At 30.0% G+C, this 19,457-nt stretch overlaps 1 protein-coding gene across 1 annotated transcript; it reads right to left on the reverse strand.

Annotated features, from left to right (window-relative positions):
• Positions 1 to 16,565: 16,565 nt before the first annotated feature.
• LOC136772096 (acyl-CoA Delta-9 desaturase) lies at positions 16,566 to 19,242 on the reverse strand. The gene is made up of 6 exons (XM_066724790.1): positions 19,071 to 19,242; positions 18,618 to 18,900; positions 17,897 to 18,027; positions 17,428 to 17,633; positions 17,041 to 17,226; positions 16,566 to 16,949 (listed from the first exon to the last, which is right to left on the reverse strand). The coding sequence occupies exons 2-6, from the start codon at positions 18,895 to 18,897 to the stop codon at positions 16,655 to 16,657; spliced, it is 1,098 nt and encodes a 365-aa protein (XP_066580887.1). The 5' UTR covers positions 18,898 to 18,900; positions 19,071 to 19,242; the 3' UTR covers positions 16,566 to 16,654.
• Positions 19,243 to 19,457: the final 215 nt, after the last annotated feature.

A 19,457-nucleotide genomic window follows, 5' to 3' on the forward strand; every position in this document is an offset into this window, starting at 1 on the left:
GACTGTGTGTCGACGGAAAATCTACAACTACAGGAGAAACGACGCAAGCGCTAAAAGCATCACGACGCCTCCCACCTTCATCTCTATCTCGCTTTTCCTGGTTGCTCTCACTCTATAGTACTCTATACAGCTCAATCCCGAAACTTCTATAATCAGCTGACAGCTAATTTAACCAAGTAATCACATTTTCCTCAAATTCGAATTCCAATTCTCTTCCATAAATCGCACACTAATATATCTTAATTAACAGAGCCCAATAAACCATTACAATATTAATTAACAGTAACGTTATATATCATTTACCGTTTATAGGTGAACATTTTTGCATGTATACACCTACGCGTATAAGAAACTTTTGGAACGGTTTTTAAAAGTTATTTCCTTTAAACTCTAAAGTGTGATAAGGTGCAGTTTTTTGCAGGAAATTTCCAGTTGAAAGAGTTGAATCTCTTCTTGATCGCAGCAAGTGAACTCCTTAGTAGACCAAGTTCAAATGCCAGAAGCTCGGTAAATAGCTATTTGACCTTTTCATTTTGGTCTCAGCAACAGCACTTTCACTTTATTAAAATTTAAGCTCTTCTCTTATCATCGTCATACAAAATATCATGTCAGAATCCATTATGATAACGAACGCTGCGAAGAAAAGCATGAAAACAAAAGCTGATTTGATAAGTTCGCTTGGCCAATGGATCACATCGGAGCAAGATTGCTTGATTCGTATCGTGCACGCTGAAAGATTGGACATTTTGAATGAAGCTATATCGATTCACGTGAGAGATAAGTTCAATGTGCTCTATTTTTCTTTTTTTTTTATTAGATCTTTAGCATTTGCAGAGTAGCAAAAGTTCAGAAGAGCAATTGTTTATATATCTACAACGAAAGCTGTGAAAGACTTGTCGGCTTTTCAAGATTTCCCAGTAGTGTCAATGCCAAGGTCAACTGACATGTGAAGGCTAAGTCGCTAACCACGTGGTGTACACAGCTGGAGTGAGTGGACACTCATGAGCGTTGATTAAATACGCGGAAGGTTATGCGTGTTGCTGATGCCATGCAATCTGAGAACCCACCACAATAAGTCACTCTGTAATTTTATTAATCTCGAGCATTGAACTTCACATCGGATTTGATTTGATAATTCATACATTTATATGACACACACACATACACATTGACCATTTCTCTCATTTTCTGTCTATAATCACGAAAAGAAAACGAATCAGCAAATGTTACATCAAACGTACAAGCTCATGTTCTGTATAAACTCTTGAATTAATTATTTATTGTTACTCAACCTAGTCGATCATATAATTTTCACAAAAGATATTTTATTAAGAAATATCCTCCTTAATCTTAATTGGATTTTATTATTACTTTTATCCGTGATTAATGCATTAAACATATGGATTACAGGCTCGTGAACATTTGCCGTATTAAAAGGATCTTTCACGTAAAATTATTTTTGTAGATGTTATTGAAAAAAGAGTTTAGTTTGCAATTCATATTGAAATAACAACTGATTCCGTACAAAGACCTTACGTAAAGCATACAAAGATAACGAAGGTTTCTAATCAACCATAAGTTCCATGCTAATCATTCTTCATGTTATTAGTACTAGTAATATAACATGCTGTTGGCAAAAGGTTTCTTAAAAGCATCATTTAAGTGGTAAATTTAAACATTTATTGTTAGTAGACATAAATATGATATTGTCCCATTTAGATCACCAGTGAAGCCAATGTAATTTATAATATATTATTCTGAAAAATTGAAGTAATTTCTTATATTAATCTTGAGATATTCAAGATCTGTTCTAATAGTTCATACAATTGTTTCGAATATTATTCAATAAGTCTAATTGATATTCGATACAAAGAAAAATTTAATATCATTTAAAGTTATCAACATTTTCTCAAAGATTTATTTAATATTTTTAAAAAAATTTCCGTAGAAGGCCATGGCATTTTGTATGATAAATTATCTGGAAGTCCATCAACGGAAATTAATCGCTAATCGAAAAACCTTGGCATTTTAAGAACAGGAAAACCATTCCGAGATTAAATAAGCAAACTTAACGACGACGATGCGATATGAGAGATTATGAATATTTGGTAATTAATCTCCCATTGGATCGAACATGTACTATACAGAACCAGTAAAGAATAACGTACATTGAAGCTTCAAACAATCTTAAAGCTTAAAAGAAAGTAGATTCAACTGTTGCTCCATCATTCTTTTAAATCAATAAAATAAAAATGTTTAAATTTATAAATGTGTATAATAACACTAAATCGATAGATCCCTATGAGAGAAATAACACTTTACTGTTGTAAAAGTTGCGAGAGCTGCGTATAGGGACGAATTTGGTAGATGGAAACTGTGTGTAGAGGGGGAGAGGGAGATAAAAAAAGAAGCGGAAGAGAACGAGAATCCCGACTGTAGGAACATTGGCAATCGCGATAATGGGAGCTCGTATGTGAGACGTGGTTCACGTGCGGTTTCATGGGTAGAGTCTGTCGTCGTGGTCGCGTCGGCTCAGCTGAGTCGAAAGGACCAATCAGAATGGTTCATGCGACTCGCGCCACCTGAACTCCACGAATGGTGTTTAGCGAGAAGCACAGCTGACTGGACTAACTGAGCATGAACGTTCTCTGCTGGTCTGTGGGGTTCTAGCTCTTTTCTTTTCCTATATTCTTATACACACACAGATAGTTATATTACCATGTGTATATACTGCATATCTTATCCGCGTCTAGCTCGTTTACTCCAGTATCGACGTGCTCCCGCGCCTGGCCTGGAGGCTAACTTCTATACATACATGTGACTCGCACCACTACCAACAAGTAATCCGCCAGAAATTCACCATACATTTACTCTGGCAACGTGAAAGAAAGAGACAGAGAGCAATAGAGAGCAATAGAGAGATAGATAGAGAGAGAGAGAGAGAGACGGAGAATACCCCTACTAACCGAAAGAAGCGATTCGAACTAAAGGGGAGCCTACTGTTTAATACAAAACTGTTGTACTACTCCTTTTCTCCATTTTTCTACCTCATTTTCAACCAGGAAATTTTTCCCCAATTGTATAAATATTCTCATACTATCTTAACAGCGTTTTTAAAAACTTCATCAATACTTCAATTTCAAAATATATAATGCACACGCTTTGTGAACTTTTATTAAAGTGTTTAATCGTACCGTAATGCTCTTCTATTTTTGCCAAGCTTGGGACATTATCGAGATTAAAAAACAATGACGTTGGTTGCTCATAAATGAGCTGCAAAATGCCAATAATTATCGGAAAAAGGTTTACTTCTTTTTTTTTTTTGCAATATTTAAAGCAGCTATTACTATGCTATTTACGCAATGGGAGAGTAAAAAATTGGCGAAAAAGTGATGTGACCAAGCAGCTATGTTAAATGTTCAATTTTCGATACTTCGAATTGCGAAACAGTTATTTGCCCCTTCGATTTAGAATATTTCGTGACAATTTGTTAAACAATTAAAGTTAATTATCTCATTGAACAGTTTGAGACTAGAGAAATTACTCAAAAGTAACTTATAGTTAAGAGGGTTATTATATAAATTATATTATTTCTTTTATTGTTTATCTGATAAAGTAATATCAAATAAGTGGAAGTGCGTTCTTTCAAGTTAATAAGCCATAATGAGACGATTCTTCGGGCATAGTTCACGAAACGTGTGAAGATAAAACCCCTTTGTCGTCATTTTTTGTTATTATAATTATTTCGACATGTCACGAAAATTCATTTTATTGTATAAGCAAATAAGATGAGTAATTTGCAACAGGCTTACATAATATTTCTTCCATAGAACAGTAGATTAATTTCATCACTTATAAGACCTTAAAAAATAGAAACACTCGGCTTTAAAGATACCCTGAATTATTTTTATTATAAAGTCTTATGTAAAAATTGAAAGCTGTTTACTGTAAGCCAATGTTCAAATTATAGTCAGGATCAATTTTGTAAAATATCAAGAGTTTTAGTTTCCTCCGTTACTGCTTTACTTACATTATTATGCTTAATAGAATCTGTTTGCGTATTAACGTTTTAAGACATTTCTTCGACTATTATTTGTAAAAGCAGATTTTATCTCACGTAATATTAATAATGCTGTAGAGCTGTTCTTACTGATCAGAACTGGTGGTAAACCGGTTTTTGAGAGATTTGTCGGAAAGAAATAACCATCACACACAGAAAGGAAGAAAGTGAACAAGGAAGAGGAAACGTAAGCCGCCCTCGCGGAAAACTCCTGGACAGTTGGCCAAAACTTTCATATTTCTTATTAATTTATATTCCCCTATATAAAATTATTAGTTTTACTTTCCGGAAAAATAATAAGGCATTAATATTACTTTAACAGTAATCAATCAATTAAGTTATCATGCGTTAAACACAAGACAAATTTTGTTTTTATTTTATGGTCAATTTTCTAGGCTGCCTTTTGTCCGTTAAATTTTAATATAATAGAATTAGAACTTTTATTTCATTATGTCATTCAAGGAGAGTTAAATTATCACGGAAGTGTGAAACAAACTTTCGCTGCTTTGTACGCGAGATTCTTCCTACAAGTATAGAAGACTAATATTCTAAGTAGTATTTAAAAATCACAGTAGCAATTTATGTAACATTTTATGCAATTTTTATAATAATAAGAATAATTAAAAAAAAGTACATAGTAAGTACAACATTTTTTGGAGGTCTTATATATCGTAACTACTTTTAATTATTACATTCACAATCAGATCAAAAGCATATTTTGCCTAATTACTTTTCTTATACCCCTATACTTTATATATGTATATACAGCGTCGTTTTTGTCTTTTTCATCAAATCTGTAGGTACTTATTATTTTGAAAATTTCAAGCATTTGGATTGGGTTTAAATTTTTAATACACGCGCAGAATAGTGTTTAAAGAAGTAGATTTTGTGTGAGTGTTCATTTCTTTTAACAACTTAATGCAGATATTAATTTCATCTTAGTTCGAAAATGACAAATTACATTCGTTATCCTTACATTATATATATATATATAGACAAAACAATTGTATGACAAAACGCCGAGTTTCAATCAGCAAATTTACCTAAGGTATTAAACAAAGTAAATCATTCGACGATTTTATTATAAAGCAATATAATTCGTGATAAAACTCTCTTCTGTATAATCATTTTTCATCTATTGTGATATGATAAATAGCATATTTCAGGCAAGATATTTGAAAGATGAAAGAATGTTTAAACCACCAATGTTAAATCAATTTGTTTCTTATTAATGCCATAAACAATGAATATCACCAATAAGTTTTTTCAAGCGCTTAAACACAATCACATTTTCCACGGTTGCCCTAAATAGATTTATTGATCGAATATTATTAAACTGATAATTTTACACGCGATATTTATTTATTTTGTTACTAACGTGAATAATTGATATAACTAGTGTTACATGTAATGTTAATACTCTTGAATTATTTAGCAATTGAATAATACATACGATTCTTGTACAAATCGTATAATCAAATTCATGCCTTTATTATTCAGAAATGTTTAGTTTTCCCTTGTGCATGGGCGAAAACTATAGCAGTATAACCTACTTTTAGATATAACCGAAATATTTCCACAATTATCAGGAATATGAAAGAGAATTACTAGACAGCATAAAGCGTTTGAAGCTGTTTGTTAAAACATTTAGAAAGGTTTTCTATGTAGAATTTTAAATATTAAAAATTGAAAGCTTGGCAGAAATTTCTTGTTACTGTGAATAAGTAAAGCTCAATCTATAATAATGCTTCCTCTAATACATTCGTTGGGAAAACAGTAATGGAAAGACTTATTGGAAGCATTGGTATAATATAAAAAGAGTCATTCTGTTTTAATTTGCGTCGCAGTTGCAGCTGCGTGAATAGAATTAAAATAATAGTTTAGTTAAAGTATCTATTTATGGATAAAAACATGCGGCACTTTATAGAACAATCGAATCTATTATTTCAAATAAATGATTTGCTAATAAAAAACTTAAAAATTCTTAAAGATATACGAATCATTTGCAACATAGGGAAGCTGAACCAATAATAACAATAATGTGATTCGATCTTCAATGTATAATATTACTCCTTTTAAACCGTAAAAGGTAAGAGCTTTCAAGCTTTATCAGTATGTACATTATTTTAAAAAAACAAATTAAACTATCCGTTAAAAAAATTATTACAAACATTAATATAATAAACTTAACAAAAAGTTATTATACATGTGTATTTTTATGTATATGCATTTTAAAATGGTCATTAGAATTGATGTAGGTAGATAACGAATATATACACGGCATAAAAGAGTGAGAAGAGCATAATATATATAAACGACGTTTTCTCTTATCAAGTTCTTTTTTTAAATCATACACAGGTTTGCGTTTTTGGAGATTTTTGCGCATTCGCTACACATGCTACAGAGTATTTTGCTCAATATGGACAATTTCAAAGCCATATATAGGAAGTGTCACTTTAATAACCCATTCTCAGTTATACTTCTTAAGTTTTTACTATACGGGAAAATAATTAAGCTTAAAATAAAAGTTGTTTAAATTCTACAATGACAAATTATGATGATTTCAATTATTTGATATTATGGTAGTCTTTTAAGGTCACGTGAAGGTTACTCTCAATAAGTTGCTTACATTTGTAGTTTTACGTCATAATCCGATCATAACATTATTTTAATGCACAATTTAAACCAAATGTTTATGAAATTATTGAATTTGAAATACCTAAAATGTAAATTTTTAACCACTAGATTCAATGATACCTATATTATTACCTTGTACTGAAAAGTTCCTGCGATAACCTATAAGATTATGCTATAAAAAATAAAAGTTTCTATTTTTGAAGACACTATATAATGCAAAAAAATGTACTACTGTTTTACATGTTTTCTTTGACTTTAATAATTTTTTTCAAATATTGAAAAAGATATTTATATGTATATTTATATCTTTATAGTATATATTGATTAATAGACTACGTGACATTCGATACAAAATTGAATCAGCTCATTCTACATTTTATTAAACTTAAAAAAAATAGAAATTCTTTCTCTTTTAAAATCAGTTTTGTATATCTAGTCCAAATTATGTTGGCTGTATGATGAATTGCCCAAGTTTTGCATAGTGCAAATGCATAAATGTGGGTAAAATAAAATTACAAATTTTATTGCATAAAATTTGAGATTAATTTAGTTTGCATGATCCATTAAACAACTGAATTTAGCTACACGACAACACAGGTGGATTAACTACTCATTCGAGACAAATATGAATTATCGCAGATTGCAATTTTAAAAGATTCGTTAATCGCAGCTAAATGAGTTTACCAATAATGTCTTATCTAGAAATGACATCTACGATAAGCAATCATTCTATTAAAATACTCATTTCTCAAATTAATGATGTCAAATTATGAAAGCAGAAATGCTTCCTAATTTTCATTTTAGGAGATATAAATTCAATACTGTAAAAAATACAACAATACGAAATTTTTACAATTTTATTGTTACATTTCTTCACAAAGGAAGTTAGCAATTACACTTTGCATCATTTGAAAAGTGCTAACCTTTACACTAACGGGATTTAATTTCTTCCCTACAAAAATTTCGATAAAGTTGATCCTACTTTTTATCTTAAATTACCTCAATAAATCATAAGTGTGTCTCGTATGAGATTCTGCGCGACTAGAAAGGTTGATACTTTTATCAGTAAAATTAATTGAACTTTAATTATTTGATATTGTTCTTGAAGTAAAAAAAAAATACTTTTTTATCATAATGAGCTCTCACGTTGTCCTATACAAATGAAAATTAACGCTTAATTTAGGAATTACTTCAGCAATTATGAAAGCTGTTTTAAATTCGATCGAATGCAAATTAATCATTATATACATTCTTCGAGTTTAAATACCGTAATAGAAAGGAAAAGAAGGACCCGTATAACACACTCAAAATTTTAGGTGAGCAAGGTCGTGCTCCCATTTGATTGTGATGTAAAACTAGACGGTGCGGTAGATGTGCGGAGTTTCGACTATCATCCTGATAAGTTTTAGAATGAATATGAGAGAAAAGTTTTAGTATTATATACGAAAGCGGTATACCCTATAAATTTGGATCGTTTAATTGTGAATTCTAAAAGTATATAAGAAGCGGAAGAAAATTATAAATAAAATATAAGTGCTACGGAGAAACACTTACCCTAAATTCTTTCTGTTTGATGCTTGTGTGAAATATTCTGAATAATATTTGGTCGCAAAACCTGGTAGTCTGGATCCTAATTGCTTGTACGTAGGTCGTGTATGATTTGTCCTTAAAGAGGTTGCTCTATTCTATGAAATTCGTCGAACGTAATTCTTTAAATTCAGAGCGAAAATCGCAAAATTGGACACGCAATCTGACAGCGAACTGAGATGCCGGCACCACGCGGTGAGAGTTAAATATCTATCGTAATACTGGCAGTAAAATGAAATCCTTCTTCAGAGCCACCTGCCGGTAGGATAGTGTACTACAAGAAGGCTAAACTAAAACTCCGTTGGCATTGCTAAGCAATAGGAAAAACACAATATTAATCATATCCGTAACATTTTCTCTACGTTTCAACTCTTTTCACTGATATTTCACAACGATTTGACTGATTATTCTGACCACTCAAAAGGACTATAGTGACAGCTATGTAGTAGGATTTCGTTCATATACATATATGCGTGTACTTTTCCACTTATGATAAATGCGTTTTTATTAATCCTATTACATATACTACACTAAGCTTCCTTCAACTAAAGAATTGTAGAACGTAAAAAGTCGTTTTAATTTTAAAAAAGTTATTCACACACATGTGAGATAACAATTTTTGTTGGTTAATTGATAAATTTTTTTTCATGTGAATCTATCACGAGTTAATTTGCTGAACTCCATAATCTAAACTAATTTTTATAATTTTTTATTTTCAGACTAATAATATATTTTGTATTTTATCAGTAAAGCTCAATAAATTTGAATGATCAGACATTTATTGTTAATATGCTGACAGAGCCGAAACTGTCTTAATAGTAATCTTTTCATTATAATGTCTTTACTACGATTTAAAAAAAATTAAACATGGTGCGTTAAGATGAATAATGTAATCTCTTTGATTGACATTAACATATAAGACTATCACATTATGTGAATATTTCTATTGCGTTGTAATAATCTTACAATTTGCTAGTATAGTTATGTATGTTAATATCTTATTTGTTTATATAAATGCTTATATAATAAACAAATTAATTTTTAACATAATCTAGGTAAAATATTTTATTCCTTTGTTCGGGCCTTGACATTGGCAATGATTATATAGTATTTCACAAGAGTGAGCGTCTACCTCAATTCCTGAAATAACGGAACCATGTATGAATACAGTAGAGTATTCATTTTTTGGTTTTAGATTACTACGTAATATGTCTATAGCTTAAATTTTAAAACTTTTTTATCTGCACGTAGCTTTTTATATTTAATCAAATAGCTAACAATAAACCTACTAACAATTTATATAAATATGCTGCAATTTAAAAGAATAGGCTAATCAAACTACTGATATAGTAATTTCTTATTAATAATTTTATTTAAATACCCCTCATGCAACATAATTTGGTATTACTAATTGTCAGCGTGATAAACAATAAATCCAATTATAATTACTGGCTTTATACGATCCCATGTTAGGAAAACTAGTGCATTTTGTGATAAAATCTGAGACGTATTGCTGAAAACTATAGCTGATGCAATGCCTTTTTAAATTTAGGCGAAAACATTAAAAAGCCAATATCCGACCTAGCTAACGAATGACGCATTGTGATCTGTTGACGATGAGATATGTGACGATGGGGACACGTATTCGTCTGTTCTAGAAGAGTTTCTCAATCCACGTCAGTGTTGCGTATGTCATGTCAATCGGACGAAATAATCTAATGATTGAAAACATATCAGTTCCTTGCAAGGTGCATCGAAATCACGTAAGAACATCTGATGAGTATAATTCCGTTCAGTCCATCTACCAAAGTTCATAACAACACTTTAAGTATATTGACTCTATATATATATATATATATATATATGAAAAATGACACTGATACTTGCTAAAGCTAATAGTAAGAAAGCGCGTACTTGCGCGTGTAATATGTAAAAATGCAAAAGTGATTCATTCGTGAATTAATTTGATTTGATGAAAATAGGTTCATTTTATTTGAATTGGTAACATTAAACCCAATAATACTAACACAATGAGCTCAACACTATACTACTATACTGTGTTATGTCAATGTTGCGTGACCCCGGAAATGTGATTCACTTTATGCTAAAGTCATCATATGAAAGAGATGAGAAAGTTGTCTTTGTTCTAACGTTCGTTTAAAACAAAATGCTGTTTAATAGAAAAACATATAGATTTCGTTTAAACTAATAGACAGTATGGTATAATAATAACTTTTATTGTTTACAGTAAAAAAGAAATCAAAAAATTATATAATCCTACCAAACAATTGTTTCATTTTTAACAGTTTGGAAATCCTGCATGAAATACCAACTAAGCCATAAGGAACATTGTATGTAAATGTGAGATACGAAGTAAATATAGCGTATTTGAACATGTCAAGTTTAACTTTCCTGTAGACTTTGATTTGTTCATTTACTTTTAATTTGGTCGTGACTCACGTATTTAAGAATTTTTATTAATGACGATGAGGCTCATTGAATAAATTTCATGAATATTTTTCTATTACGTTTCCTACTGCAAAATGAAATTTATCGACTGACCACGCTAACATTTCCTGCTTTAGGAGGATACAAACCGTGATAATGTATGCTAGAAAATATGTATAGACAACCATCGATTGTTTCGCGATGGCAGCACCTCTCAGTTACATAGCAAACCACGTAGGTAAAGAACCTCTAATATATGTTATAATTTAATTTTAGTGAATTACGATCTATAAATACCTAGATAGGACCTTTAACTTTATCCGTACTATAAATTGAAAAAGATCAATAGTATAAGTTGTGTGTAGCAATGAATATTAAGTTTAACTAATATAATGATAAAAAACTCCCCTGTGAAAAAATCCTTAAGTATCTATATATACACGTAAGATACAGTAAGAGCATAAAATTGACCTGTCTCAAAGTCCACCTGACGGCACGGCTGCGCGTGTTAGCTGGAAATCGATTTGATCAGCTACCACGTTTTCCCACCGTGATGGCAGTATATAAATATAGTAATAATAATTAATTGCCTCGGATTCGTTTGTTGGACCCTTGCACGGAAAATTATCAGATAAAACTTATAAACATAACAATTTTTTAGATTCTATGCATATATCTATAAGTATTGAATCAATCTCTCTGTAACTAATTAAAATTTATGCGAATTCATTATACAAAAGCAAATTCATATTAATTTATTAGTGTTTTGCTTCCGCTTATCCGATTCTTGTAATAATTTTTCAAATAATTTTTTTTTTATTTGGCTATTTTAATTGTACTTTTGATCAGGAAAAATAGACTGTCGATTTTAGAGTCATAAATGCTTTTATAACAATTTCATAAGTTTTTTAAAAAAGCGAAAATTATGACCATTAGTGCTTATCTGTTAATAATGTAATCGAACAAATTTTCCATTAAGTATATTGTATATGTATACGACCCTTTGGTAAAACACTTTTAATCTGCTACAATTGATCGTACACTAATCAAGATACTCAATGTTAACTGATCTATTTATATAATTTACCATTATATGCGTGTTGAAATTAATCTCTAAGTGGTGTAATTACGAAGAGGATTAATGAGTCAAACATACTACTTCAAATTTTCTCACTCTGATCCTATTACATTAGTTAATAATAAGTCCTCTTTATTGATTTTTGTTTCCAATAATGTTGGTAAAAGGTAGTATCTCATAAAATCTAAAATTTCTGTGCAATTTAATTTAAAGACGAATTCTCTGACAACGAAATAATTAAACTTTTATTATTAGATATGCTGCTTGGAGTAAAAAATCGAATAGTCTTTTATCATGACGAGTTCTCACGTTATTTAACAAAAGAACGTTAACTCATCATTGAGGAGTGACTTCATTAGGTATGCAAGTCACTTCAAATTCGATTAAATGTAAATTGATCATTTATTTTCCTGACGTTAAATATCGCAATAAATAGGAAACAAGAGCTTTAAAAATGCTTAAAAGTTTGTGGAAGATCGTTCTGGTTTGTGACAATAATGAATTTTAAAAAATTTCATCTCGATGTATCTTAGAAACTTCTCTGAACTTTAGGTACCTTTATGCTTGGAATTGTATTCTTTAATTAAATAAAATTACAACAAAATCGAAATACGTATAAATTAGGAGAGTCAAGCTATTTAGATATAAAGGATAATAGTTTAAAATATAATAAAGAAATTTATCTTAGGCGAATTTAATTAAATATAATCCTTTCAAATAACATCGCTAGTATTTTATGCCATATTTTAGACACGTTAGTAACATTCATCCACAAATACCAGAAAAAATTGCAACTTTTTACCCGAATAATAGTTAAAACTAATTAGTCTAAAATCTTGTATATTTTGACATGAAATAAAATTAAAAATCATACGTGATATATCTAAAAACATACCTTATTTGTCTTCAGTAGTCATAAAAGGCGTGACCCTGGTAATCTGAATCCTCTTAGTTTCTACGCAGGTTTCCAATGCTTTGAGTATAGAGAAATGATCTCTACTGATGAAATTCGTGGAACGTGATAGTTTAAATTTAGAGTAAGAAACAAAAATTTGGCACACAATCTGATAGAAGACTGCGATACCAGCACCATATGGTGAGAGTTAACTATCTATCTCGATATTAAGGAGATGAAATAATCTAATGATTAACTGAAATTAGTTTTTTGTAAGGTGCTACAAAGTCACGTAGAAATATTCGAAGTAACTTCGTTCATTCCATGTAAAGTCGAACACTTTAACTGTCTTTACTAGTTTCCTAGGAAAAAAAAAGTATAAAAGTGCTGAAAACAGTCGCACGCGGTTTATATGCGTGTGGTGCCAATGGGGATAAATTGTTGTTTGGAAGGGGAAGCTAGGAAACTTTGTACCAAAGTTCATAATTCATAATAGTAACACCTTATGCCCAATGGAGTGAGCTTCACTGAAAAAATGTGGTCTGCAATTGTTAACTAGGGTTTAAAAATGTTGATATATGGAGAAATGTCCTGGATTTCCACGTGGATGTTATACAGACTTCCAGCGTTTATTGGATCGTTTAGATGAATTCAAAATCAGCCTACCTATTAAATATACAAACGCATGAAATACAGAACTTACAATTAAATAACGTTGAATGAACGGGAAAAGGAAACGTCGAATGACTTCAAATTACATGATGAATTCAAGAAAAATTTAAATATGGCTATAAAGATCTGAGTACACGATTCACTTTAAGAATGGCTTGTTTTATGATATAGGTATATACCTAACGAGATCAAAACAAAAACTGCCAACTCAGTTGATTATTTTCTAGCTTTGATTATATACTGTTAAACCATGTGGTGTAAATTTTGCAAGCAAGAAAGGAACCCAGATGATATACATATGATCAACAACGATTAACGTAGATTATTTAGTCTTAAAATATATTGTTTGTAAAATCAAAACTGCACTCTATAGATGTGAAAAATTATAAAAAATTGCCAACATTTATACGAATTTTTATATGTTATATGATACCGCGGGTAGACCGTGGTACGATTATTCCTTTAAAGCTGTGAAATAATTCTATAACCTAGCTCTCTTAAAACATTAAGATCTGAATAAAAATTAATTGTGTGATAAATTCTTTAGTCCACCTATATTATCTACCACCTTTTATCTATATAGAGAACTCGTAATATTTCATCTACAAAAGAAAAATTACATTGTTGTAACTAGTAGCAAGATGCAGTTGTATTCTGAGGAATGTAAAAGTGATTCATTTGTGAATAGATTTGACTTAATTTGATCAAAATAGGCTCAGGTTATTTGAATTGGAAACATTAAGACCATTAATACTAGCATGATAAGAGTTCTACAGTGTACTATTTTATGTCAATGTTGTGTGACCCCGGAAATGTGATTCACTTTAAGCCAAAGTCATCATTGTGCTAAATATTTAATATCTTCAGACTTTCCTACTACATCGATACCTACTCTCACACCTTTCTCTATTGCTCATTATCGATACTATAGAAAATTTAAAAACTTCAATTGTTTACTTTCACCACAATATTGCGAACCAAATTTCAAAAGAAAGTGAACATCAGATATAATAATATATATTTAATTATTAATTACATTAACAATAAATAGAGTGGTCAACGTAGCTTGATTGGCAAGAATAATTCAGACAGTATACTTCGATAAAAATATGTTTACACAATAGTTGCGTAGATTGGAAAGGCTCGCTGCGTATCGCATAAATTTTCTTCATAGGTGAAGACGTTTCAGAGAAATCAAGGCCACTTTGAATTCATTAAATGGAAGTCTAGATTTTGTTATTACGTATTCTTGTAGATGGTTTCGAGAGCTTTGCAAAACCCCTATATTAATTTATCATTTGATCCAGTTATTTGCTACATATTTCAATTTAAAATTATATATGGGATGTTAGTCCATTGTAACAGTACTGTTCAGTTAATACAATGGTAATTAAAAACCAATGTATATGGGTAAAGAGAACATCTAACATTATTTTAATATGACTTTAATGAGTTAAGGTTTATAAAATATAAAATAATAGAATTTTTCGCAAACTTGTCCCCAGTTTACTTTTTTTAACAATGTATTGCACGATGTTATTTATAAAAGTTTATGAAAACATGAAAGTGTCTACTGAAACGGTAACACCCAAATGAGAACGTATAACTATTTGATGTATACCAACAAAATTTCTATCAAAAATTTAAAATTTTAATAATAAATATAATATTAGTAGTACCTATATATACATTTTTTGTATCCATGCTCTGGGGCGTCTTACGTGAAACACCCTGTATATGCACTACTAATCATTCTTATTTTTTGATTCAATATTATTCTGTTGCGTACACACGAAATATTGTATACATAAGATACTTAAAGTAAGAGTGTAAAATTGCCCTGTGTGAAAGTTCGTCTACCAATACACGTGCATGCGTAACCTATAAATCGGTATGATTATATATATAGCTACCACGTTTTGATTCCGTAATTGCATTATACAAATCAGTAATAATCAATTGCCCTAGATTCATTCATTCGACCCATTCACGAAAAATCGTTAGATAAACAATTATAGATCTGCCATGTATTTTCACATATGTCTATAATAAAATTTTATTTTAAAGAACCTTCACCTATTACAATTTAAAAAAAAATTATATAAAAATAAAATTTCATATCACTTGATTAGTTATCAATTTAATAATAACATATCAAAAGACCAGGTAGTGTCTGTACAACAAGAAATTATATATAATAAAAAGCCGATGTGACACTGTTACTTTTTACACGGAGATTGGTGCTTCAATTTTTGAATTTATTTTAACCCTATGCAGATTTTTCAAATTACGTTTTCTTATTTAACTCTTTTTTACTAGTATTTTTTATTTAAAAAAGTATATAGAGGGTTGATTCTTAGCTCATAATTGTTTTTACAATAATTTGATGAGCTTTTATACAAACGAAAATTACAGTTGTAACCCTTATCGATCTTTCAGTTTTATAATCAACCAAAATATTGTTTAAATTATATATCGTATTTACGATCATATAATAAAATATTCTTTAAATTTGTTACAAGTAATCGAACATTATGAAAGCATTTAATCATATAACTGATTTATTTACATCATTTAACATTGTCCATGTTAAAATTAATCTGTAAGTGATACAATTTTCAAAGACTTATCCTTTACATCTACACGATACCTACAAAGCTTCTTAACTGAAATCTTTGAAACTTTCGCGATGGATTATCATGTAATAGGAAAGATCTTTGAGCTGCTACAGTTAGAAGTTATCACAATTAGTATTTAAAATAAGAATGTGTATGTGTATGTGGGCATCATTTAATTTCACTGTCAATTCATGAAATAGATAATGAATGAATAATTATTATTCAAGGTAATTTTAATGAAACAAAAGTTCTATACCTACTAATATGAAGCTTCTAATATTAATTTATTTCCGAGCCTCTAGTTATTTTTAAAAATGTGTTTTATAGGTGTCTCTTTAACATTTGTATCTAGTTCGGAATTATGAATGTATAAATTTAATTAAATAATTAATTGCATGTATACATAAGAACGTTCATACGTTAACTATGAACTGAAAAAATTCATGCTTTTCTGATACATATTTAATTTCATTAATGGTGAATTTACATATTCTCTGTTGTAGTTGTATAAAAGTTTGACTAAAAATCAAGTCAAAATTTTAACAAAAATAAATTAATTTTGTCCTTTACCTATATTTACTGTTATAATATTTTTATAACTTACTTTATTTAAAATGTAAAAATTGAATGATTGTAACGTTGGTAAGACATAAAAAAGCTTAGTCTTTCTGTACTATTAATTCGTTTGAAGGGTCAGGTACCTCGCTCCAAATTGGATGAGATCCATCTCCTTTATTGGCTACAACAGATTTCACTAATTCATTTGATGCTCGTCTTAGGTCATATGCCCAACCGATTTTAGAGAACATATCAATTAAGCCAGTGGTAATGTTAAGCCTATAATTTCCTAATTCTGCGGCTTTATAGTCCCAAGGAAATGCATGATGATAGTTGTGCCAGCCTTCGCCGAAAGCTACTAAAGCGACGGCTCTATTTTCAACTGGATTTATGTATCTGAAATACATTTTCATTGGTTAATTACTTTTAACATTTATTTCGATTTTTACATAATAGTTAAACAATTGCTTTTAGAGAAATGTATAACCTGTCATATGGTTTGGTTCCCCACAAATGAGCTGCACTGTTCACACTCCAGGTTGAATTTAAAGTTATGGGATACCTTATCAAACACTGAGAAATAATTGCCCTAGCCCAAGTTTCCCTCCAACCATAAACAGGTATTATTGTTGGTAATACAAAAGCAAATAGTATCTTGAGAATTGTGAAGTATCTGAAGAGAAAAAATTTGTTCGTAATTTGTATATATTATTATATGCATATTAAAATATGACATGCAAATTCAGAATAATCATATTTTTACAACGTGTTTTCGTTTTATGATAAATATTTCACTTTATGAGCACAGCGACTAACAATAAAAACTTTAAACCAATATATAAGATCAACCATAAAATTATAATGTTGCACCTACTTTTGACTAAAAATCACCACGGGATCCGCCAAAACGTCACTCATATCAATTTTTTGACCTTTTTTAATAACTTCGGGATGCTTCTTCATCATTAGCCATCCAACGTGAGCGAAAAAAAATCCCCTATTACTATTATGAGGATCAGCATCCGTTTCGGAATATTTGTGGTGGACTCGATGATCCCTTACCCAATCATAGATAGTATTCTAGTCAAAGTAATAATGAACAGTTCATAAAATAAGTTCAACAAGTAGTTTCTGCGTCACTCATACAAACAAACAATTTTCGTTTATGAAATGAAAGTGAAGCCCTAAGTGATGACTAGATAAAAGTAGTAATTTTCGAAATATTACCCTTCATAAGTGTTTTTCGTATACACATGACAGTAGATAAAAAGAATTAGACAAATTGATTGCAAAGCGTGTTAAAGTGAAAGTGGTGTGGGAAGTGATAAAAAAGAAGTCAATACCTGTCCTGCCGTTTGGTAGCATAACATAAGAATCATTCTTAGTGGCCATTTGGCTTTGTAGGATCGGTGAGTCCAGTACCGATGAACACCACCAGTTACGCCAAATCCGGGTGGAACGAACATTAGAAAAACTTGAAAAATAGAATTAAGAAGCAAATTAACGCTCCTCTTCTTAAATGCAAGTACCGCATTTTTGTTATATTTTAAAAAATAAGGAAGTTAAACAAGAGAGTAAGATAAGTCAATTTTTTATTGTATTTAATATAGATTTAATTTTTCTTAATATCCCATTTTTAGCTAATAAATAGAAATAAGGAAAAATAAAGTTTGTGTTAATAATGATTTTGCACTGGGAGACAAATCAGTGATACAATAGAACTTTGTTACGTTGATCGATGTATGTTGAAGTATAAAACCAAGCAACAGAAGCTAATTTTTTAAAATATAAGTCTACGTATAATCGGAAATATATTTCTCTTGTAGATTAAATTCAGTTTATATCGCTCAGTGATAATTCCACGACATTTTTCATTAAAACAATTCAAAGGATTTTTTTTTATTGGTAAATATAAACTTCCTTAAAATAAATACGTATTTTATAATTTAGTATTATCTCTAATATTTAGTTTTATTTTACTGAAATAATTTGTTTTATGACTTGTAATTTAATTGACTAAAACAAAGGACTTTAAGAGTATTTTGTTAAATTTATTCTACTTACGCCATAATGTGGTTTTCCAATTTTCCAAATAGTTAAACGTCAGAAAGCAGTAGACGCAGAAAAGGTGCAGAAGAAAGATATGAAAAATATTATACCAAATCAGCTCAGTCTTAAATCCAAAATTTGTTGCAAATTTAGATAGCTTCCTTTTATCCCCATCATATCTGGTTATTGTATTATTATTTTCATCCAGGCTCTCCGCGATTTTCTGGTATTTTAAGTGTTGTTTTTCCAGTTTCTCTTGCAAACAAATACTGGCAGCAGTAATATTTGGAGCCATTTTCTGAAATTATTGTACATTACAATTTAAATTATGAATAGACGGTTAAGCGTTGATCCGTAGTTAACAATAATGATATATTTCTTAAATATTTTATGGTTCATGAATCTTATATTAAAAAAATTATACATAATTGAAACTAAAACTACAAGTAAATGATCCAATGCATATACCGCGTCCCCAAATTGGCACCATAGAGCACTTTCACAATCAATCAACTAAATCTTAAGTATTTTGTATGTAGTGGCTTTCTCGAAAGCCCTTTAAGAATTTTGTTACTGTAATTATAATTTTCCAAATACAGAATACACATCAAATCGTAAATTTTCATGTACATCAAGTGGTGTCAATAAAATATTCTGTATCTTGGGGAAACGTTAAGAGAAATTAGACTGAAGGAGAAACAAAATTTTACATCGGCAACAGCAGTGAGAAATGCTGATTTAGCTTATTTTACGATAAGCTTAATCAGCATAATTCTACCCTCTTTAATAATCGATCTGAATAAGTGATAAAATTGCAAAACCAGTTTTTTTCAAGTCCTATTAACCTTTTTTCAG

The sequence above is a fragment of the Prorops nasuta genome, unplaced genomic scaffold (genome assembly GCF_024137725.1).
Source record: "Prorops nasuta isolate Cenicafe-Biocafe unplaced genomic scaffold, Cenicafe_Pnas_1.2 PNAS00003, whole genome shotgun sequence".
Classification (NCBI taxonomy): Eukaryota; Metazoa; Arthropoda; class Insecta; order Hymenoptera; family Bethylidae; genus Prorops; species Prorops nasuta.